This window comes from Zingiber officinale, chromosome 8B (assembly GCF_018446385.1).
Source record: "Zingiber officinale cultivar Zhangliang chromosome 8B, Zo_v1.1, whole genome shotgun sequence".
Lineage (NCBI taxonomy): Eukaryota > Viridiplantae > Streptophyta > Magnoliopsida > Zingiberales > Zingiberaceae > Zingiber > Zingiber officinale.
The window spans coordinates 30,842,236-30,867,181 of NC_056001.1; the positions used below are offsets into that span (position 1 = coordinate 30,842,236).

At 42.1% G+C, this 24,946-nt stretch overlaps 2 protein-coding genes across 2 annotated transcripts; both read right to left on the bottom strand.

Moving 5' to 3' along the window:
* Nucleotides 1-2,593: 2,593 nt before the first annotated feature.
* On the bottom strand, nt 2,594-6,806 carry LOC122015458 (LRR receptor-like serine/threonine-protein kinase GSO1). The gene is made up of 2 exons (XM_042572355.1): nt 3,127-6,806; nt 2,594-3,052 (listed from the first exon to the last, which is right to left on the bottom strand). Exons 1-2 carry the CDS (start codon nt 6,551-6,553, stop codon nt 2,700-2,702), a joined length of 3,780 nt encoding a protein of 1,259 aa, XP_042428289.1. The 5' UTR covers nt 6,554-6,806; the 3' UTR covers nt 2,594-2,699.
* A 3,006-nt stretch (nt 6,807-9,812) lies between these two features.
* On the bottom strand, nt 9,813-12,949 carry LOC122015763 (metacaspase-5-like). Its single transcript, XM_042572789.1, has 2 exons — nt 12,517-12,949; nt 9,813-10,893 (listed from the first exon to the last, which is right to left on the bottom strand). The coding sequence occupies exons 1-2, from the start codon at nt 12,860-12,862 to the stop codon at nt 10,049-10,051; spliced, it is 1,191 nt and encodes a 396-aa protein (XP_042428723.1). The 5' UTR covers nt 12,863-12,949; the 3' UTR covers nt 9,813-10,048.
* Nucleotides 12,950-24,946: the final 11,997 nt, after the last annotated feature.

A 24,946-nucleotide genomic window follows, 5' to 3' on the forward strand; every position in this document is an offset into this window, starting at 1 on the left:
AGCTGCTCGGCAGCCTCATTCGGATCAGGCTAAGCCCAAAGATATACAGAACACCCTCCAGCAGTAGCTTATGGATGTCGTACTTCTGGCTGGCCAACATGTTCACCGCATGGAGATAATCCGGCTGGCTCTTGTACTTCTTCAAGTCCGGTTGAGGTGGTAGTCCGACCTGCCATTGGGTCCGGAAGCTGAGCTGCTCGAGGAGTCTCAGGAAGAAGAAGTACTCATTCCAGTGTTTATTTGAAGTGGACATCTTATCAAAGAATACCAGACCGATCCGAGACTGAAAGAGATAGCTCCCCACCTCGGATTGCTTGTGATAATAAAAATAATGGAAGACTCGAGGAGTTAGTGGGATGTCGTGCAGTCGAAACAGCACGACAACACCGCATAGAAAGCGGAAGGAGTTAGGGACAAGCTATGGGAGGGGGGCGCGAAAGTAATTGCAAACTTCGAGAATAAATGGGTGGATGAGAAACCGGAGGCCGACCACAAACTGGTCTCTGAACAGACAGATTGTGCTGTCCGAAGGGCTATTTGGTCGATCGGATGGAGATGCCAAAATTATCTCATGGTCGGAGGGAATGCCAAAGGTATTTATGAGGCCCGCAGCGTCACCTGCATCGAACCTGGTCTCCATTGTGGTATACCAGAGTCCGGGAGCAGGGTCCGTCGGCGGTGAATTGGCCATTGCCGGAAAATCGAGAAGGACAGAGAGGTCGAGGAAAAAGGAGTTGGGAAGGAAAAACACAGCAGACGCCGGACTGAGGCGTGGGACAAGAAGGGTGGGACTGCGAAAGACCAACGACAGGGGAGTTCGAGGAGGCTTACAGAAAGGAGTCGCCGCGGGAGAAGACGGGGAGTCGCCGGAGCGCTGGTCACAGGGTCGCCGACAACTCTCGAAAAGAAGGAGACGCAAGGTGAAAAAAGGAGGCGGTGCCGCGACTTTATAAAGATAGGACTCGGCCGACTGGAACAATCGGATCTAGGTCTTGGCGACCGAAGCACAAATCCGGTCGTTGAATTCAAATCGCCAAACGTCACATCAGCAGTTGTCGCCTCGGACGTGGGGTGACTGCGGCGGTGACACATGGCACCCTCCCATAGGGCGGCATTTAAGGAGCGCCATTATCAGGTGTGGGCGCGTGCTCGACTTTAATGAGGTGATTTGCACGAATTCCGAGGAGATTCGGATGACGCAGGCTTTGACTGCTCTCGACCTAGGGGTGCAGATGAAGAATTCTCTAAGTGCGAACACGTGGGGCGTCGATCGACCTTAAGAGTCAGCCCTCGGACCGCTCGGCACTCGGAGCTAACTAATATTACGGTCGATCGGCTTGCCCATCCCCATACTTAACAGTCCAGTCAGTCGGACTTGCAGACTCCTTCGACTAGACTTGAGGGGAAGACACGTGATTCGGTGGTAAGGTGGGGCCCCCGCCCCGCAGGGGGTCATAGCCATGTGGAAGGTCAGAGTCAAGGCAGTCAATTCCCTCATGCCATCATCCGCTCGAGGGCAACTCACTTGCCCGATCGGAAGACCTGACATGATAATATCACAGCTCGGCCACCAAATCGAGCTTCCGACGCTCAGAAAACCTATGTACCAGCAAAGCATAAGCCAAGCGGACAGCCCGCTAGGCGCGAACAGTGGATGTGGGCTGAGCGGATACACCGCTCGGCCGAAGGGCAGAACGGTAGGTAGCTTGAGGAAGGCTGGCCGAGCGGCCATCCCGCTCGGCCTAGTAACTGACAAAACAAGGATAGACTGCTATCCTCTTAGGGACTCGTGCCACCAACAGACAGCGTGGTGGATGACATGGTCAGGTAGAGAATTGTATGATAGAAACTTTCACTGTCTTGTCCGGATATGCTCGGGTTGTTGAAATATAGTGTCAGGAACACTTTTTTGACACGTCTTATCAGGAAAATCTTTGAGATGCGCGCACGTCTCGAGAAGCGTGCACGCGCATTCCCGGGAGCCCTATATAAGGGACTCTAAGCTTCAACAGAGGTATGTACGTTGGATTCTATTATAGCTACTGTTACTCTGCCACTTTCGTTTCTCTTCGCTTCCTTATTGCTTTCACCGGAGATCTAACTTAAGTATCGGAAGGCCAACGTCAAAGAACCCTTTCCTGGCTCGACACTGACATTTTGTTGTTGCAGGTCTCAGTCGTTCGAAGTTCATATCCAGTCAACGTGAACATCATACTTCCAACGTCTACCACCTCGATTCTCGGATATATATATATATATATATAGAGAGAGAGAGAGAGAGAGAATTGTTATGCTGCGGACAAAGCAGTGCGGACCGCTGCGGACATGCTTTCCTGATCGGTCACCAGTCCGATCAGGAAACCTCCTGATCGGTCTCTGGACCGATCAGGGAACCTCCTGATCGATCTGTAGACCGATCAGAAAATGATCAGGAGTCCCTGATCGATCTCTGGACCGATCAGAGGTATGATGAATTTGATATCAATTTGTAAATTATTTTATAGTGTTAATTTATTATATATATATATATATATATATATATATATATATATATATATATATATATATATATATATATATATAGTTCGAATGCTAAAAGAAATAATTAAGAAAATTCATCAAAAAATTTAACAATTTCAGTGGCCAAAACCAAAAAAATAATTTACAATTTAATGTGAATTAAAGTAAACAATGTTTAACTACGCTGCAATTTTGTACTCCCTGCTTTCGTTCTTTAGCGCAATCTGATGCAGCAGATCGGAGACTCGCCGCGAGCTCGGCCTCTCCGCCGGCGCAGTCCTTGTGCACTGCAGCGCCACGTTGAGGACCTCGAGCGCGCTCGCCTCCTCCGCCGGCGCCATCGGCCTCAGAGCTGGATCCACCAGCTCCTCCCACTCGGCCGCCGCCATCCGCGACTCCGCCCATCTAACCATGTCCACGTCTCCGGCGAAGCTCCTGTCGGTCGGCATCAGTCCGCATACGAGCTCCATGAGGACGATTCCCATGCTGTAGACGTCGCTCTTCTCGGTGGCCTTCGTCGTGTACGCGTACTCTGAAGCAAAATGGAGGCTTAATCGACGGGGATCATCGTAAACAGAGTAGTAAACACCTTGCGGGAGTAGTTACCGGGAGCGATGTAGCCGTAGGATCCGGCGAAGCAGGAGGCGGATTCTGTGTATCCGACGGAACTCTCGCCTACAGCGGCCTTGGCCAGGCCGAAATCTCCGAGGTGCGCCTCCATGTCGCGGTCGAGCAACAAGTTGCTGGACTTGATGTCCCTGTGAAGGACGCAGGGGACGCAGTCGTGGTGGAGGTACTCGACGCCGTTGGCGAGGCCGACGGCGATCCGCAATCGCATCTCCCAGCTCACCTCGCGCTTCCTCTTCTGGTTCACGCCGGGCTTGTGGAGCCAATCCCACAAGCTCCCGTTCTCCATGAACTGATAGACCAAGAGGTGCTCTCCGGAGTCGCCGCTGCTCAGGAACCCGAGGAGCTTGACGAGGTGGCGGTGGCGGACGCGGCCCAGAACCTTGACCTCGCGGAGGAAGCTCTTATCTCGCGGGAAGGAGTCTCTGTTTCCGAGCAGAGTACGTTTTACGGCCACCGTCTCACCGGTAGCCAGCTCGGCTCTGTACACGGTGCCGGATCCGCCGGAGCCGATGATAAACTCGTCACTCAGGTTGCTCGTCGCCTCCATGATCGCTTCCCACTTGAACTCCCGCCTCATCCAGCCCTTCATCGACGGCTCTCGCCGCGTCATCGAGGAGCTCTTGTAGAAGTACGTGCAGTTCACCTCGCCAGACTGCTTCCAGCACTGCCTTCCCCGTAGCACCGTGGCGATGAGGAGGAGAAGGATGACGAGCGTTGCGGAGGCGGAGATGAAGGCCACGGCCGCCGAGTTGGCCATCGAGCGGTGGTTTCCGGCGAGGCCGCACGGCGGGAGCGGCCCTCCGCAGAGGGCAAGGTTGGGAATGAACGACTGCGGTGGCCAGCGCGCGAGTCGTTGGTCCAGTTGTCCCTGCAGATCGTTGTGGGAGAGATCAAGCGTGACCAAGCTGCTCATCTCGGCAATCTCCGGCGGGACACTTCCGGTGAGTGAATTATGGGAGAAGTTGAGGTCTTCCAGCTTGGCGAGCGACGCGATGGACGAGGGAATTCCTCCGGTGAGCTTGTTGAGGCTGAGGTCGAGCGCGCTCTGCAGCTCTTGGAGCTGCTCTAACTCGACGAGAACCGGACCGGAGAAAAAGTTCTCCGACAACCGGAGCTCGTAGAGCTTGCTCAGCTTCCCAATGGAAGCAGGGATCGTGCCGGAGAGCTGGTTGCGGGCCAAGTTAAGCACATTGAGCGATGCGAGCTTGCCAATCTCCGGCAGGAGCGAGCCGGTGAGTGAATTATCGTCGAGGGAAAGCTTTAGTAGATTTGAGCAATTGTAGAGCTCAATTGGAACACTTCCGGCGAACCTGTTTGAAGAGAGTTTGAGCTCCCCCAACTGCTGGAGGCCACCGAGCCATGCCGGGATTTCTCCCGTGAGCCGATTATTATTCAGAACAATGTGCGTCAGATTCTTGCACGCGGCAAGTTCTTTGGGGATCTCTCCGGTCAGCAAGTTGCTCGATAAATCAAGCAGAGAAAGCGCGATGACTTCCCCGAGCAACGGCGGGATCTCGCCAGTGATACGGTTGCTCCCGAGGCGAATCCGCTCGAGCGCCGGTGAGTTCCCCAGCTGTGCCGGGATCTCGAGGTCGAAGAAGTTGTTGGTGAGGTCAAAGGAAAGCAGAGAGCTCGACCCGCAAAGCGGCAGCATGCTTCCAGTGAGCTTGTTGTTGGAGAGGTTCACTCTTGTGATGTTACGGCAATCGAACATCTCGTCTGGAACGCTTCCTTCCATTGAATTGTTGTAGAGCATGAGCTGTTCAAGTGATCGCAAGTTGCCGAAGGTCGCCGGAATCCCACCAGACAGCCGGTTGTCAGCCAGGTCGAGAATTTGAAGCTGCCGACAGTTGCCCAGCGACGAGGGAATCACGCCGGAGAGGTCGTTTTGCCTTAAGTGGAGGAAATTGAGCTTCTTAAGGCGGCCAATGGCCTCCGGGATGCTGCCGGAGAAATGGTTCCCGAAAAAATCAATCATTTGCAAGCTTGAACAATTACCGATAGCCACCGGGATATCGCCGGAAAGCTGGTTCTCGTACAAATAAAGGATCTGGAGCTGCTGCAACTGGCCGATCTCCTCCGGCAGCGAGCCGTGCAACTCGTTGTGGTACAAAGTTAGAGTTTGGAGCTTGCTGAGGTTGCCAAGATCACGGGGAATTGAACCTGATATGGTGTTGTTGTTTAGATATAGATCGGTGAGACCGGTAAGCTCGCCAAGCTCAACCGGGATTGCGCCGGAGAAGCTGTTGTTGGCCATGTTTAACTGCGTCAATGATCGGCATTGAGCTAAGCCGGTCGGAATTGGACCAGAGAAGTTGTTGTTGGACAAGAACAAGTGCTGCAAGCTGGTGGCATTCTGGCACAGGGTCTCCGGCAGAAGGCCGGAGAGGCCGTTGTCAGACAAGACAAGGTAGCCGAGTTGACTCAGCTGGCTGAGTTCGGCTGTGAAATCGCCTTCGAGCTCGTTGATCGACAAGTCCAGACTGAGAAGCCCGGTGAGCTTGGCGAGGGACCTCGGAATGCAGCCGTGGAGCCGATTGGACATCAAGTTGAGGTAGGTGAGTTGACTCAGTTCTCCTAGTTCACTCGGAATCTCTCCCCGGAGCGAGTTATTCGCCAGGTTCAGTATCTGGAGGCTGGACAATTCGCCGAGCTCCGGCGGAATCGGGCCGTCGAATCGGTTGTGCTGGAGTACCAGGTTCTGGAGTCGACTAAGCCGGCCTAGTCGGCTCGGAATGGGTCCGGAGAGGTTGCAGAGCGCCATGGCGAGAGTGGTCAAGTTCCCGAGTTTCCCCAGCGAGTCCGGAATCGGTCCCGAGAGGCTCGGGTTGTTTCCTATCCGCAGGACCCGGAGGCCGTAGAGGTCGCCGAGTTCCGGCGGGATCGTCCCAGAGAGGTCGTTGGAATGGAGAAGCAGCGCGGATAGCGTGGAGATCCTCCCGAGTTGACTCGGGATGCTGCCGGTGAGACGGTTGTCGGAGAGGTCAAGGGCCGCGAGTCGACTCAGCCGGGTGAACCCAGACGAGACGGAGCCGGCGATAGAAGAGGAGGATAGGTTGATCGCCACCACCACCCTGTCGAGTTCGTCGCAGGTGATGCCTCGCCAGGAGCAGTAGTCCGGGTTTCCCCCGCTCCATTCCTCAAGCAACCCGTCGGGGTCGTCTGTGAACGAGTCCCTGATCTGCAACAGAGCTTCCAAGTCGGAGCCGCCATGGCCGACAGCCAAAGGCAGCCAGGAGCAGAGCACCACCGCCACCACAAGAACGACTACAGCCATCCTCCCCCTCCGATTCCTATGCATCTCTACAACCTCAGGAAAAAGAAGAAGAAAAGAACAGCAGAGAGAGATGATATCAGTTGAACAAAGCCCCTCAATATCAGTTGAACCCATGCACGCATGCATGCACAGGGTGCCATTCTGGGGAATTGGAAAGATTGAAGGAGAGCAATAGAAAGAGAAAGAGAAAGAGAGAAAGATGGAGGAGAGTTTTAATGGCGTTCTAGGGTTACTCGCCAAGGACAGGGAGGTTAGAGAAGAATTGAAGATGGTGCCATCAAATTGGGGGAAGGTGGGAAGATAATGAGGGTGGAGTGTGGATTGGGGTTTGGAGAGGCAGGACTCAGAGCTGTATGTAGTTCAGCTCTCCTGCCATGGCCGATGCAGTATTATAAATTGCTGTCATTCAGATGATAATATTTGCAACCATGATTTTTAATTAATATAAATTATATTTATTTATTTATTATTGAGAAGAAAAAGCTGGATGCTTGACCTGAAGCAAGTCTTACATCAGCCACTCAAAGTGTGAAGGAGGTTTAGTTTGGACTTGGGAAAAGTACTAATGAAGTGCTTAGGGTTAGTTTATGTTTGTAGTCAATTGCATTAAGGAAGGATTTTGGGGGCTATATCTTCAAATATTGAGAGGTGTTGGTATTTACTTGGGAGATCATGCCTAGGGTCTTTGAGAAATTATTCCATGGTTATAACCATTAATCTTGACATTAATTATGGCATCGACCTTCGTTAATATCTATCGTTCAATCACAAATGATCGTGTGTATAATCGATTGGTCTTAGAAACTAAGAGTATGGAGCTCAAGTAGCTCGGAGTGAAGTGCTTGATCGGAGTTGAGCCCTCAAGGAGCTCAGAGTAGGGAGCTTGGGGAGCCCAAGAAAACTCAATTTGGAAGGTCTACTTAAAGATGTTGATGTGTTGACCTAGCTTGAGAGGTTAACCCCTTAAATCGAGATTTTAGATCACATAAGGTGATATGCTAATATAAAGTAAGTTTACATAGACATGACCTACTGACTTAGGGTTCCACCCAATCCAAGAACACATGTACATTAAAGAGTTAGGATCACACCAGCCCTTAGTAACAATGCCACCTTCAATTCTTAATAGCAAAGGGTCCCCTTACACCCATTATCGACTCGAAAGAAAGGGAATAATTTTCATGTCACGGGTTGATCAAACAACCCTACAACTTCCACACCATTCCAACACATAAAACAAAGCACACAACTCCTCTTTTGAGTTGTTTCTTTTGTTCCCTTCCATGTCTTCTTCCCTCCTCCTCTGTTTACTTATAATTGTTTTTGATGTTTAATTCAAGCAAATTAACACTTATTGCGACGCCATTGGAGCTGATCCACCAAACCCGGTTGTCCTTACGCTTCCATTAATGTCTTCTTCTTCGAGTGGAGGAGAAGATTGAAGATGAAGACTTCGGGAAGCAACAACTCAATTAGTGTGTCTTCTCTTTTGCTATTGTTTAAGTTAATGAAAGGGATGGGAGGGCATTGGAAGGAGGAGATAATGAAATAAAAACTAGCAATGCACAATATTACACACTATACCTTTTGTTGTAAAGAGATGATCTGAATTTATGAAAGGGTGCACCTCTTTCCTCTTCACAGAAGGGCACACTATTACAATTATCATGTCGTGCCGAATTTGGCCATGAATCGGCTCGATCGACTCGAATTTGGCTATGAGTCAGTTGACTCAATTCGAGTTCAACCATAAGTTGGCTGACTTGATCCAAATACGCTGACCAAGTCATAGGCTTGGTTGACTAGAGTTGAACTTGGAAGAGCTGATCCAACCGGATTTGAGTTCGTTTCAAACTGATTTGGATCCACGCTGATCGAATTCTAGGCTTGCCGAGTGGTCCCTCTGGTCTCTGCCACATCGGTAATGATATGATATGGTTCAATCCCAAAAATAGGAAAAGGATGATCTAGTTTTGTTTTCTAAAAGCACTCTGTTTCCCCTCCACTCCTACTTCTCTCAATGATTGAAACAACTTTTGCACTCAACGAGTCTTTGTTGCTTGTTTCGATAAGCTAATGTATACATAAAAATAACTAAAACATGTAGCATAGCAAAGAATTCCCCTCAATGATGTGATTAGGGCAACCGAAAAGAGTACCCATAGAAACTTGTGGATTAGGGCATCCCGACTAGCTATATCATTGTCCAAACCTCAACAACGATGAGTGATATTATAAAATAATTCGATTGCTTTCCCCATCACAATGAAGTGAAGTGTGGAGATCTAAAAGGTAGATACAATTCAGTCTTTTTCAAAGCTAAAAGACCTTAATTATGGCTTAAGTAATCGCTTATGGAGTTAGGTGTTTCGACTTAGAAGATTTACATTCTTTTTTTTTTTTTTGAAACAAAAAGAGAAAAAGACAAAAGGGATAAAGTGAAAGTCAATAAGTTACCCCACGAGATTTGGCATTTTTAGGAAATTATAAAATATGATAATGAAGCCAAAGTATGTCGACAATGAGATTATGTGTATTCTGGCGACTATGCATGTTTCTTCCCTCTTGCAGTGTGTCCACATAGCGAGAGAGTCACATGGAAGCTTGAGCATTCAATCGCGTCACAAGAGTTTCTTTCGTTGTGTCTTGTCATGGAATGTGAAATTAAATCTTAAAAATAAGATTGAAAGTGAATCGAAGGTTGATAGCTCGATAAAATTTATTTTAAGACTGATTTAATTTAAATGGATAGAGTTATATTTTTCATGGATGGATACAAATTGTCATCTCTACCTCTATTTACATAAACTCGGCATGAGCACATCAGACAGCTGCAAGAATCTTGACATCAAATGCTGAGGGTTTGACTTTTGTTTGGAAAGCGACAAAGATTTTGTTGACTCGCAAGCGGTTCTGGTAACTGGAGGGAGCTTGGTGGACTCCTGGGCGCTGACTGGTGGCTGCGAACGGAGAAGGTTGACCGGTGGGATATATGTCGGCAGGAAGATTGGTGGCATCAGCATGACGTCAGGCTGACTTTTGCGCTGACTTGGAAGTTTGAACAATATCTTCAACGATTTCTTTATAAAATATCACCTTTTGGGTGTTATTGCTTTCGTATATTTCTTTGCTACCGAACATATGTCGTATTAGATCGACGTTCATGTGAATTTTGAGTGTGAAAATTGTCGTCGAAGCAAGGAGACCTTATGAAGTTCAAGAATGGAAGGAAGTTGAATCTCTCCTAATCATGGTGCTCATCTTCAATGATGATCGAGATGAAGACCTTTCACTCTCGAGATCTTTACGATCCCTTAGACTGGTAATGCAAAAATAGAAAAGGTGACCGCCGCCGCGCGCACACACTGCAAACACAAAAAGGATATATCGATAACTCACCTATAATCACTTTATTTATGAGTATAAACTTTCTTAGCAATCTTCCATGTTTCACAATTCACACACTGAAAAGAGATTCTAAGTACAACATTTTAGAAACTTATTTGAATTATGCCAAAACCACAAACACAACAGCAACACTTCAACATTTTTAGCAACTTATTTAGATCATGCCAAAATCACAAACACAATAGCAACCACCCTTCAATTCAACATCTCTTCTCAGCAGACGAAAGGATCATCGACATGATTGTCACTGCAGTAGAGACCCGGCTGCTGCGCAAACCCTTGCCTGGATAGCAAAGTCCTTGCCTTCATCACCAGCTGCTGGTTTGAAATATTACCTCCTGTCTCATTCAGAATGGTCTGAATTGCATTGCTGAGGGCTCCATACGATCCATCTACACTACCAGGTGGTGTGGCGTCGGCAGATGTTTGATTGGTCTGGCAGCCGCTGATCAGAATGCCATTGTCCAGGTGCTTATCCCGCTTGGCTCCTGCATAGACTTCCTGTTTGTTTTCCACTTTGGTTTCTAGTGCTGGCTTCATGTACCCTTCGTCATTCTCGTCTAGTTTATGCTTCAGAAAGTCCTGTGCCAGGTTACCAACCATGCTCATGAACCCACCTTCTCCACTATTTTGCTGCAGTTTGCTCATGATGACATTCATGAACTTCTTCACCTTCGGGCTCGCATCATCACCGAATACATCAAACAAGGTTGGCCTGATTTTCCCAACATCAATGTCTTCCTTCCCAGTCTTTTGCTTCAACATGTCGATCAATGTGGAAAGAGGCAGCGACCGACTCTTGATGTAATCATTTGCATCATACCCTCGGTCAGTATCATCATCGGCATGGTGGTGGCCTTGGAATGCATCTTGAACTGTTTGTTTCAAGAAGGATCTGAAGCTGAAGTTAGAATCAGAACTGTCCTCATCCTGCTTGGTGCTATCGCCAATTTGCTCTTTGGTTTCATCGATGAGGCCCCCACTGTGGCAAGAATCAGAAACAATCGTGATCTTGCACCCCACCGGAATCTTGTTCACAAAATCTCTGAAATCGTCATCTATAGAAACAGGCAAATTCATAATCAATCTCTGTGTTAGCGGCATTCTATAAACTAACAATTTTTGTTTTTTCCCCCACATCCACATGAGGTCGATGGATCAGTATTTGCTCAAGCATGTTCCCAAATATGGTAAATAGACAAATTTGGGAATAAAGAAAAGATAATTGGAATAGGGGAGATCAATCGATATGGCAATTAGTCTAGAAATTCAATGATACATCTCAATGAACTAGACATACAAGTGCCATAGATCAGCCAAGCAGTTTTAGGACACAAACTTCCCAATTGTGAAACAACGAAAAACATAATTCATTAATGTATTAGTCTAATGCAACAAAAATTTCAGAGACTTGAGCCCAAAGTAGAGTGTAGGAGTTTAGGTTAATTAGCAAATTAGGTAAATTGATCTGCACTTTTGAAAGCTTAGCAAATTTTGAATAACAAGAATGTTCACTAAAATAAAATATTTTTCTCATAAAATAAAATATTTGGGATCATTTTTTGTATCGAGAGAGCAATGAATTTCTATTTACAGAAGGTTCAAAGATAATCTTATTTCAATGTCTTAAATTAATGTGCTTGGCTTTGAATATTTATTAATTCAATTTAAAGTGATTTGCCTCATATCATTAAAATTGAATAGATCAAGTAGGATGCAAGATGCAATATGTAAAAATATAAGCAACATATGCTCCTGCAAGTAATTTCACTCAAAATATTTCTTCAAAAATTGAATACTTAAAGTAGTTTTTTTTTTAAAGAGAAATTTCAAGTGAGATGATAAGAATATAGAATACAAATAGAATGCGATAGGACATGAACTTTTCCATTAGCACGATGATTAGTTGGCCATCACCATGATTGTTATAAAGGGAACTAAGCATAATTTGGTGACATTATGGGACAGACATCCAACTAAAATTATCCATTGTTTTTCACCTCAGTCACATCTACAACCATATATACACTCCTGGAAGAACTAATCATGTGGATGAAATATGCTAAACATCTTGTACATCATGACAGTAAACAGAATAACAAACGAAAATACCACATATTATCATGAATTGAATATCCTCAAGCTGTTTAGAAATGGCTTAAAGCATGTTTGAATGATTTGGAACTCAAAATAGCAAAAAAAAAAAAAAAAAAAAAAAAAAAGCAGCAAACCTTGGCCCCAAATTTGAAGTAAAACATGATTTCCTCAACAAGAATACGTAGTGCACCGAACGAAACACCACGCTAACAAAGATACACAAATCAAAAGTCAAGCATTCATGGTAAACTTTGAAAATTCAAGATTCAATTTCTTAATTGCCAGACCAAGACGTTAATAATGCAAAATAGAACAGAGAGCATAAACGATGAATCAATATCACTCCATGACGTTTAGATCTGATTCAAAGAACAATTTTCCCCCAAAATCTGATCTAAAATCTTCTATCAGAGAATAAAATCTACTGTTTTCAATAAACCTAAGCATAGGTTTGATCTCTCAAATATTCCTTGAACAAAATACATCATTGGTGAAAAGAGTAATGTTGCATAACATAATCAACACCATTTGAAGCGTCGAGATAAAAAGAAGGATAAGATGGAAAAGACGGGGGAAAGGGATACCAGTGATGAGGTTCATGTCGCAGGGCACGATGCACTCGTCGTAGCCCGTATCGTCATCGTCTCCGGTCTCGGCTGGGACGCGGGTGCCGTGGCCGCTGTAGTGCACGAAGAGGATGTCCCCTGGCTGGGCGTCGGCGACGAGGCTAGCTAGGGCGCGGCGGATGTTGGCTCCGGTAGGCATGGTGTAGGAGTCATCTGTGTCGATGAGGACGGTGATGTCGTCCTCGGCGAACCCGAAGCGCTCCACTAAGCAGAGGCGCATGCGCTTGACGTCGTTGATGCAACCGCGCAGCTCGGCCTTGGTGCCCGGGTAGTTGCACCCGATCAAGACTGCCTTCTTCCCCATGCCGAAGACGAGGACGGATTGAGGTCGAGATCCGATCCCGATCTGGTGGTGGAAGGGAATGGGAGCCGTCGGGAATGCCACGATGTGTTCGTTTAAATGGCCAAGACAACGGAAAAGCAAAATTTCACTTTGCCCTAATGTTTCTTAGGATTAATTCTTTGCCCCCAAACTTTATTAGAATCTATGATAAAGATCAAAAGGAAGCCTCTGATTTTTATTATTCAAAAGAACGGCTTTGATATATATATATATATATATATATCCCAAAATGAATGTATGTTAATATTTTTTTATTATTCACATTGAAAACAATTTAAATTTTATTAATAATTTTTATAATTAGTGATTTAGAATTCGAAACTCAACTACGATATATTATTAAATTTTTTTATTAATTAATTAAAAATTTAAAGTTATATTTAGTCCCACGTTTTAGAATTGACAATACTACAAACAGAGATGCTTCTATAAATACCTTGAGTCGGTGATGTTAAAAAACATACTTTTCTTAGCATTTTGATTAAGATCAAGTATAATATTAAATTAATTTTTTTTATAAAGGGGAGCACGTTATAATAATAAGTTGCTAGGAATATTCTCAAGTGTCATCCTAGCATTGTAATATTATATGGGTATGACCTTACTAAACTTATGGATGACCTTTTGGTTAAGATAAATGTAGTATTTGTTCTTATCAGTTTAATATTTTTCATATATTATTTTACACACGTAATTAGGGATGGAGCCATGTAAGATGTATAAAATTATAAAAATATTGCTAAAAAGATAAAAATAGGGACAATACTAAAAAATTAAAAACTATTTTTATAAGATAATTCTTCTTCTTTTCTGCATTGTTCCACTTGGTATAAGGTGTTTATCTGTACTTGGGTTATAGTATCAAGCATGAAAAAAAATTAAATCAAAAAAAAAATTTAGGTGTCCAAGGTAAGGTGTATAGGGTATTAAAACTCTCTGTCCGATAACTCTCTGTATAAGGATATCCTGTTCGACTGTCTGTCCGCTATGCTCGTCAACGACTAACTGGTAGGGGCGCTAAAAAATGATATGACGTTTTAATTGTATTCACTTTAAAAAATGATATATTATCTGATCCATTGCTCGATAAATGTGCAGGGTGTCCGAAAATGATCCGAACACTTGAAATTCTAGATGTCATGCACAAGAAGTTGGGCACCATATCAAGAATATATATAAAAGGATTTCTATCCTATTTTTCATCACAAAATCACATTTATCTCAATATTATTATAATCATAATTGTTATAACGTATAACAATTAATTTTGATTAGCTTATTTCACGTTATAAGATCTATAGTCATAGTTTTTTAAATTAATCCAAGTTTCTAAATTTTACCTAATTAAACCTAAAGATAAATGGTCTTTCTCGTAATTTATCTATAAGGTTAGAGCACAATTTATGCATATACTGAAAGTAAACTTTTATCATATTGCTTCTTTTGAGTACTTTACCACTGCACCCCTCCATAGAGAAAGTAATAGCATCTATAGTCGTAATTGTCATATATCGTAATAGTTATAATCATGACTGCTAGTTATAACAGTTAAAGTGGGCATTTTCCATCAATTTGAATAACTTTAATTAAGTTGATAAAATAGTCAATAATAATAATTTTGATTAAATTAGAGTAGTATAATTTGAATAACTTTAATTATACAAACTATGATTAACTGCTATAATAATATTAAAATAAAGGTATTTTCAAAATGAAAATAAAATGAGATGTTCTTTTAATATAATATTAAAAATGAGATGGCTTTCTTTCTAACAATAATAAAAATAAGAAATGCCCACTTAATTTTTATCCTAGAATTTATACCCTTAATATTTATTATTGTAAAGTTAATATCTAGAGGCAAAAGTAAGGATGGTAATGGGCTGGAGTGGGGATGAATTTGCCATTCTCTATACCTGTCTTTATCCTCATTTCTAAATCCACAGAGATTAAACCCTATTCACGTTTAGGGACGGAGCTGGGGGGGGGGACGATGATGGCGATCGCCTCCCCTCAAATTTTAAGTATAAGAAATATATGGAGTATAGGAACAGGGAATGAAAAAGAAGCGAATAGGAGGCAACGACACGATCGCCTCCCCTCAACGTAAACATATACATTTCGCCCCCTCAATATGAAATTCTTGGCTCCGTCCCTATTCACGTCCTTATTCCTGCCACAGAGATGACAATGGGGGCGGGGATGAGAGCAGATCCCAGGCCTGGAGATTAAATTTTCATCCTCAGAAATTATTATTATTATTATTATTATTATTATTAGGGATATCGAGACAGATTCAGAGATAGGATAACATCCCCATACTTGTCCTAGTTTACTACAGGAATTTTAAAAAATCTCCGAATCTAAATCTGAACCCGAACCCGATAATGTCTTCGAACCCGCCATGTTTTAGATTTTCCACATGAATATTCGAATTCCTAGAAAAAATTGTCAACTAAAGATAAATTTAGCTAAATCATTAAATATTATTTTTTTATTGATTATTATAAACTTAATTTATATAATATAAATAAACGGTTGGCACTACTAGAGATTTACGGGGTATTAGCTGAATTTAAATACACGAATTAAATTCACTTATCTATCGAAATGGTTTGAGCTGATAATCTCAGGTTGACAGCAGAGGTTGGTGTCTGCTAAGTGCTTAATGCAGGCTTCATAGTGGCCAAATCAAGTGAGTTAGCTGTCGACTGAGCGAAATAGGCTAAGGCCGACCGAGCGAAGAGGCCGACCCAAAGTAGAGGTTTAAGCCAACCGAGCGAAGCTTAGGGCTGACCGAACAAAGAGTCCGATCGAGTGAAGAGGCCAACCGAGCGAAGAGGCTGGCCGAGCAAAGCTTAAGGCTGACTGAGCAAAGCTTAAGGCCGACCTAACGAAGAGTCCGACCGAGCGAAAGGGCGAGCACCCGAGCGAACTAGAGGCCAACCGGGTGAAGAGGCCGAGCGAGCTGGAGGCCGGCCAGGCGAAGACTAGAAAGTGATCGGACGAGCACGCTTCCAAGAGATTGGGCAGGCGAACAACTGAGTAAAGCGACCAATCTAGAGCTGAGCGAATAGAAGCCTGCGATAAACGCAGTTTCCTTGAAACAGATTTGCCCCACTTTTGACTGTGCTTCGAGGCTTTCTTTGGACGTCTGTTTCCCAGGATACAACGGTGAACCATGATTCCACTAAGCGCTGGTGGTCACGTCGAACTGAGTGGTACCTGAACTATCACGGGCACTCCGCTGAGCAAAAGTTGTATGACAGAGGAGGAGGAAACGTAAGTGGAGAGTGTCTACTGCTTTTCTATGTGCGTAACCTTTTGCCTGTGGTCGCAGCCTCTTTATATAGGAGCTCCGACCAATGACAACATTAATGATCGTTTAATGATCATTATTTACCAGTTGGGTAACGCCAACGTTTCACTTTGCTGTGTTAATATTTTTTTAATGCCTTTTTTTAAAGCATCCGTTACACAAGCAGCAAAAAGGTTTACGTGGCAAAATGTTGGTTGTTCTGCTTGGGCAAATTTTGCCCTGACCGATCCGACAATTGGGGCACGCAGGTCGTGCCCGCACATGAGTTAACATGGTTCAGTGCAATACAGGCCTTGGATCTGCACCCCCTTGTGCACCCACGTGTGAGAGAGAGTCTCTCCCCATGCATTTGTTCACATCTTCAATGCATGTGAATCAATATAAACCAACCTATTTGCCTTGGAGCTCCCAATGTGGGACTAAAGTCCCATTCACAATGAAGTTTCATGCCTCTTCCACCTCTTCTCTATTCACAAATCTCCAACAATCCCCTACATGAATGGAAATAGGGTATGTGATAGCATTTAGCAGTTGAGATTAGTATAGGACAGGTAGGTTTAACCCTTTGAACCTTGCTTTGTGAAGATCTACTTACTTACTGACTGATAGTAGACACGGTATCCTTGAACTATTCTACCGTCTGTGTAACCATTGACATATCTCATCCAGGACTCTTCTTGATACAACTCAGTTTTCATGAGTGTGTTCGTTCTTGGCCATGAACACACCTAGTCCTATGAGAAGCTCTAAAAATTGTGTCTCCAATTCTCTTCGAAGCGGCCTCATTTCTTTCTCACATAGGTGATCCCTTAAGAGTATTCCACATTACTCTTCTTGGATCATTAAAAGTCGTGTGCTTAACCTCCATCCTTCACTGATTCATTAGGTCATTTCCCCATAGTGTGTCTAGTAAGTGCAAATTAGTTATCCCTTTGAACCTAGTTCTTGGGATCTCCAGTCAGCATAGGATGGGTGTCTTCTGCACTGAACGCTGACAACGACATTAAGCTCATTCCACATGATGAACTTGCAACTAACTTTCTGTTTAACCCTTTGGTTAGCGGATCCGTTAGGTTATCTTTCGACTTCATATAGTTAACAGTGATAACTCCCATTGAGAGTAGTTATCTAATGACATTATGTCTACGACGTATATGTCTAGACTTACCATTATACAAATGGCTTTGTGCCCGACCGATTGCTGATTGACTATCGAATGTATGCAAATTGCCAAAGCAGGTTTCAGCCATCTAGGAATATCTTCTAAGAATTACCGTAGCCATTCAGCCTCTTCACCACATTTGTCAAGAACTACAAACTCAGATTCCATTGTGGATTTGTTTATTACAATTTGTTTAGAATATTTCCAGGAAATGATTACACCTGCTAGAGTGAATATATATCACTCATAGACTTAGAGTCCTTTATATTAGATATCCAACTTGAATTGTTGTATACTTCGATCACAACAGGATATCTCGTATAATGCATTCCATATTCACGAGTATACCTCAAGTATCTCAGTACTCTTGTTATCCCTTTCTAGTGCGCAATATCGGGATTACTCGTATATCTACTCAGTTTACTTACTACGTAGGCCAAGTTTGGTCGTGTAAAACTCATCAGGTACATTATACTTTTAATCACTCGAGAGTACTCTATCTGCAAGATACTTTCACCTCGATTTTTCTATAGATATTGACTCGTATCTATCGGCATTCGTGCCAATGCAGTATCACCCTTAGTCAATTTCTCAAGAATCTTGTCAACGTAATGAGACTGACTAAGAATAAGTCCTTCTGTTGTTATAACAATTTTGATTCTTAGAATCACATCAGCTATGCCTATGTCTTTCATGTCAAATCTTGAGTTCAACATATCTTGAGTGGATTTGATTATCTTATCATTACTCTCAATGATAAGTATATCATCTACATATAGGCATAAGATGACATAGTTATTCTCTGTGGTTTTCATATAGACACATTTATCATATTCATTAATCTTGAATCCACATTTCTTCATCGTATTATCAAATTTCTCATGCCACTACTTTGGTGCTTGTTTCAAGACATATAATAACTTCACCAATCTACATACCTTATTTTTCTGTCCTGGCACAGAACCCCCCTTTGGTTGCTCCATGTAGATTTCTTCTTCTAAATCCCCATTTAGAAAGATAGTTTTACATCCATATGATGTATTTTGAGATTCCATATAGCGGCAATAGCCAACAATACTCTAATGGAAGTTATCCTCGACATCGGAGAATACGTATCAATGTAATCAAGGCCTTCTATTTATCGGTATCTTTTGATTACCAATCTGGCCTTCTACTTATCAATTGTGTCATCTGACTTCATTTTCTTCTTGAAGATCCACTTGCAACCTAATGGTTTACTTTTAGGAGGAAGATCCACAAGTTCCCAAGTGTGATTTTACAAGATAGAGTCTATCTTAGATGCAATTATCTCTCTCCAGTGAGATCCATTAGAAGAGCCTACAGCTTCTGAGTAACTTCGGGGCTCACTTTTCAACATGAAAGTGATAAAATCCTATCCATAGGATTTTTCTACCTAAGCTCTTTTGCTCTATCTAATCTCAACCTCCACTGGTTCCTCATCATCATCTTCACCTTGTGTTTCATATGCCCACTTTGAGGAGCTAGCAACTTCTCGGGTCTTATACGGAAACACATACTCGAAGAATGAGACATTTCTCGATTCTATTATTGAGTTCTTGTGTATCTCCAGTATTTGTGATTCATACACAATAAACCGATGCACACTGCTATTCTGTGCATATCCAATAAATATGCAATCAACAGTCTTTGGTTATATCTTAATCCTTTTCGGATCAGGCACCAACACTTTGGAAAGACACCCTCATATTTGTAAATATTTGTAGGATGGTTGTCTTCTATTTCACAACTCATAAGGGCTCTTATCTATTTTCTTTTGAGGCACTTTATTTAAAAGATAATTAGCTATTAATACATCTTCCTTCCACATGAACTCTAGCAATTCAGAGCTCAATAGAAGATCATTCATTATCTCCTTTAGAGTTCTATTCTTTCTCTCAACAACTCCATTTTGCTGAGGAGTATAAGGAGCTGCTGTCTCGTGTCTGATCCCATGTTCAGCACACAACTCAGAGAACGGTGATACGTATTCACTGCCTCGGTCACTTTGAACCACCTTAATCTTTTTATTAAGTTGATTTTCAACCTCATTTTTATAGAGAGCAAATTTCTCTATAGCTTCATCCTTACTTTTGAGAAGATACACATAACAGTATTTTGTATTATCATCTACAAAAGTGATGAAGTATTTATTCCCATCACATGTTGGTGTACCTTTAAGGTCGCACACGTCAGTGTGAATTAGCCCGAGTGGTTCGTTGCTTCTTTCAATATGTTGAAAGGATGACCTTGTTATTTTCTCTTTAACACAAATCTCACACTTGTGTTTTGGGTCAAGGTGGAATGTAGGTATGCTTTGCATGTTTATTAATCTACGCAACACATCGCAGTTAACATGTCCTAGTTTACCATGCCACAAACATGAAGACTCAAGCATATAAGTGGAAGAACTTTCATTTTTATTTATCTTAGGCCTAATCGTCATTATATTGAGCTTAAACAACCCATCAGATACATAGCCCCTTCCTACAAATATTCCATTCTTGGATAATACAACTCTGTCCGACTCAAAAATAATGTGAAAGCTATGCTTGCTTAACAGTGATCCGGACACTAGATTCTTCCGAATCTTTGGAACATACAACACATTATTCAGAGTGAGGTCCTTGCCCGAGGTCATCTTCAACACCACTTTTCCTTGGCCCATGATGTCCGAGGTTGCTGAGTTCCTCATGAACAGTCTGTCTCGAGTGACTTCTTCGAAGTTGTGGAGTAGCTCCTTGTTACATCACACATGTCTGGTGGCTCCAGTATCAATCCACTATTGCCGTGGGTTTGAACCGACTAGCTTTAGTTTTGAGACCACTGCGCAGAGGTTGTCCATTTTTGGTCCCTCGTTCAGGTTGACCTCCTGCTTCTTCTTCTTTTGCTTTCTGCACTCAGAAGCTTTGTGACCCACTCGGTCACAGTTGAAGCACTTCCCAGAGAACTTCTTCTTGTTGATGCCTCCTCTGGGTCCCATCTTGGAAGATTTGGGATTCTTTGGCTTTCACAGTAGCTTGAGAGAACAACTTTCTCTTTGAACTCTTGTTGTCTTCTTCGATGCGAAGTCTAACAATGAGTTCCTCTACATTCATCTCTTTCCGCTTGTGCTTCAGGTAGTTCTTGAAATCCTTCCAGTCGGGAGGCAGCTTCTCAATGATAGCAGTCACCTGGAAGATTTTACTTAGAACCATCCCTTCTGAGTGGATCTTGTGCAAGATCACCTGAATGTCTTGGACTTGGCTGATCACTGTCTTAGAGTAAACCATTTTGTAATTCAAGAATCGGCCCATTATGAACTTCTTGGCCCCTATATCCTCCGTCTTGTACTTCTTGTCTAGGGACTCCCATAGCTCCTTAGTCGTTCTCTTCATGCTATACATAGCGTACAGCGAGTCGACAAGGCAGTTGAGGATGTAGTTTCGATAAAGGAACTCAGAATGAGTCCATGCCTCCACTGCACTGATAGTCTGCGTATCAACATCCTCAGTATGCTTGGGAGGGCCCTCGATCAAGAACCGAGCCAGGTTAAGTGTGGTCAAGTAGAAGAGCATCTTCTGCTGCCACCTCTTGAACTTCAGTGAACTTCTCTGGCTTTTCCCATGATTGATTGCCACAGTTTCAATCGGGGCGGAGGGAGCCTTTAGGTGTTGAGTCTATTGCACCTCAATATTATGTTCTGTGGTCATCTCAATAGAACCAAAATCTATTTCAAGATTGTTGATGAAAACAATTTGTGCCAGAGATTTACTGAGTATTAGCTGAATTTAAATACATCGAATTAAATTCACTTATATGTCAAAATAGCCTGAGCTGATAATCTCAGGTTGCCAGCAGGGCTTGGTGTTTACCAAGTGCTTAACGCATGCTTCACAGTGGCCGACCGGGCGAGTTAGCTACCGATCGAGCAAAATAGGCTAAGGTCGGCTGAGTGAAGAGGTCGACCGAATGAAGAGTTTGACCGAGTGAGTTGGAGGCCGGCCGGGCGACGACTAGAAAGCGACCAGACGAGCACGCTTCCGAGTGACCGGGCGGGCGAACAACTGAGCGAAGGGACCGGTCTAGAGCTGAGTGAACTGAGGCCTGCGATATTGCTTCCCTTTTGCCTAGCAAAATGTTGGTGGTTCTGCTTGGACAAATTTTGCCCCAACCAGTCCGGCATTCGGCACGGGCAGGTCGTGCCCACACACGAATCAACATGGTTCAGTGCAATCCGAGCCCTGAATTTGCACCCCCTGTGCACCCACGCGTGAGAAAGAATATCTCTCCATGCATTTGTTCACATTCTCAATGCATATGAATCAATATAAACCAACCTATTTACCTTGAAGCTCCCAATATAAGACTAAAATTTCATTCACAATGGAGCTCCGTACCTCTTCTACCTCTTCTCCATTCACAAATCTCCAACATCTTCTACCTCTTCTCCATTCACAAATCTCCAACATAAACACATGTCTATTTTTTTTTCTGCTTGAATTAGAGCTTGTTTATAAAATATTATGCCAATTTACATTCTAATTTGAGCAAATATGTATCGTAAAAATAAAATACAAAGATGTTAGGGTTGAAATGAAGATGGATGTAGCAGCTGAAGGGATAAAATTGATATTTTTCAAAGTATGGAAGGAGAAGTAAAATTTGGTGGTCCAAAGTGAGAGTTTGTCGGATGGGAATGCAAAGATGCAATGGATCTTCTTGCCTTTTTGCTGTCGGCAATGCTTCGCCTCAAAACATCTACGATTTAACAGTACACGTTTCTCTACCTGAACCTGATTGGAATGAAGGATGCCAGCAAGGGCGGGACCATCATGTCTGACGCGCATGCGACTATTTTATTTTAAACTAATTTTTATATTCAATGTTATTTTCTTAAATTAATTAGGAAAAAATAAAGAGGTATGTTTTTTTTATTATTGGAATTGACGTTTCTTTATTGTCGAAACAATATCTTATCCGGTCTCAATCCATTTCTATTCTCGAAAATATCCTTATTTTTCGTATTATTATAATAACTATAAATTTCTAATTATTAAACAATTATAATAATTATGAGATCATAATTATAACCAACTTATGAGTAACTGCTACAGCCATATAATAATTATGTAACAATTATACATTTATAATCCTCTCTTTAAAATTACTATATATAGGTTATGATTTTGTAATATAAACACCATTATAGCTGACACTTGATCATAAATACTATATTATAATATCGGCAATTTACTAAATCATATACCTAGACATCTTAATTGACCAAAAGACGTATGCTACTTTGGTGTTTACCAAATGACGTAATTTTTCAAGCGCACTTCCCTTTTTATCCTTCTGACAAATCAAACTTTTTTTTTTAATCGTTTTTCTTTTCTCCCTCTTCTCTTTCCTATTTCCTCTTTCATCAACGACATTTAAAATTTAGTTAATTTTTTGATAACATTTTAATACATTTAGAGAAGCTAAAATAAACTATGAATAACAAATTTGAACTCCTTGTAACATTAGGAATCCACAGGAACTGAAATGGATGTAATATGAGGTTTCTAGGTCCATCAGTGAGTTTCAGTTAAAACCCACTGATGGACCTAGAGAGTTTCGATTGCACCCATTTCAGTTTCCATGGATTCCTGATGTTGCAAGGAGTTCAAATATGCTATCCATTGTTTATTTTGACTTTTAAAAGGTGTTAAAATATAAGAAGAAAGAATCAGCAAAAAAATTTCATATCAGGGCCACGTTGGGCCTGATATGATTCCATATCAGGCCCAATGTGGATCTCACTCTATTAGGAATGCTCAACTGTTTTAGGAACTCTTCATTTCATAATGAATGTGTTTATGATTGCTTTAAGTAGAAAAATAGATAAGGGCATCAATGCATATCCTCCTACATAAATGTTTCAGCTAGTGATGAAATCAAGTGGAAAAGGCCGTAGCAAAACGTTGAGAGTTCTCTGACAAATTAGAGAATGTATAATGTTTCATTACCTGTAAGAAATACATATGCAAACACTTAGAACATATAGTCATAGTATAGTTATTGAAAAAAGAGAAGATACGTATAATTCTAATAAATAGAATTGACACAATACCAGATAGACCTAATTCTTCTACTAGCATGTAACTGCAAATAAGTCATGACTCACTTATTTCTTCTTTCTTTGTAAAATAAAATTAATCCAGAAAATGAGATCACTTACGAGAAATAAGGGAAAAGGACAAAGAGACACCACTCCAAATTCTGAAGGCTGAAAGAAAAGTGTGTCAATTATTTAAATGGGAAAAAGATACCAAGCAAAAGACAGAGGAATTGCAAAAATCATTACTTTTCAATATCCAATCCAGCATATTTGAAGAGGTATTCAGCAGTTAAGGCTTTTCCAATGTGCATAATTTTTCAAACCCCCAACAAAGACATACATCATGAACTGAGATTTAAGTCAAAATAAAATGCTACATTGGAAATGAAGAGTTCCTAAAACAATTGAGCATTCCTAATAGAGTGAGATCTACATTGGGCCTGATATGGAATCATATCAGGCCTAACGTGGGCCTGATATGATTCATATCAGGCCTAACGTGGAGCCTTTTTGTTGATTCTTTCTTCTTATATTTTAACACCTTCTAAAAGTCAAAATAAATAATGGATAACATATTTGAACTTCTTGCAACATCAGAAATTCACAGGAACTGAAATGGGTGTAATATGAGGTCTTTAGGTCCATCAGTGAGTTTCGGTCAAAACCCACTGATGGACCTAGAGACCTCAGATTACACTCATTTCAGTTCCTGTGGATTCCTGATGTTGCAAGGAGTTCAAATATACTATCCATTATTTATATTGACTTGTAGAAGGAGTTAAAATATAAGAAGAAAGAATAAGCAAAAAAGCTCCACGTTAGGCCTTATATGAATCATATCAGGCCCAACGTGGGCCTGATATGAAATTTTTTTGCTGATTCTTTCTTCTTGTATTTTAACACCTTTTAAAAGTCAAAATAAGCAATGGATAGCATATTTGAACTCCTTGCAATACTAGGAATCCATAGAAACTGAAATGGGTGCAATCGGAGCTCTCTAGGTCCATAAGTGAGTTTTGACCGAAACCCACTGATGGACCTAGAGACCTCAGATTACACCCATTTCAGTTCCTGTGGATTTCTGATGTTGTAAGTAGTTTAAATTTACTATTCATAGTTTATTTTAGCTTCTCTAAATGTATTAAAAATGTTATAAAAAAATTAACTAAATTTTAAATGTCGTTGATGAAAGAGGAGATAGAAAAGAGAAGAGGGAGAAAAGAAAAACGATAAAAAAAAAAGTTTGATTTGTCAGAAGGATAAAAAGGGAAGTGCACTTGAAAAAGTACGTCTTTTGGTAAATACCAAAGTAGTATACGCTTTTTGATCAATTAAGATGTCTAGGTGCGTGATTTGGTAAATTTCCATTATAATATTGATTAATATGATCAAAAATGAATAATCTATATTATAGCAACGAAAATATATACTACAACAAAAGTGACTTTCCGCAGCGCATCA

Bases quoted from the DNA above. Each gene is read 5' to 3' on its own strand.
- LOC122015763 (XM_042572789.1), bottom strand. From the start codon at position 12,862: ATGGGGAAGAAGGCAGTCTTGATCGGGTGCAACTACCCGGGCACCAAG. The intron at 10,894-12,516 runs GTATCCCTTTCC...CTGTTTCTATAG, and splicing joins CGACATGAACCTCATCACTG to ATGACGATTTCAGAGATTTT.
- LOC122015458 (XM_042572355.1), bottom strand. From the start codon at position 6,553: ATGCATGCGTGCATGGGTTCAACTGATATTGAGGGGCTTTGTTCAACT. The intron at 3,053-3,126 runs GTAACTACTCCC...ATTTTGCTTCAG, and splicing joins CTACGGCTACATCGCTCCCG to AGTACGCGTACACGACGAAG.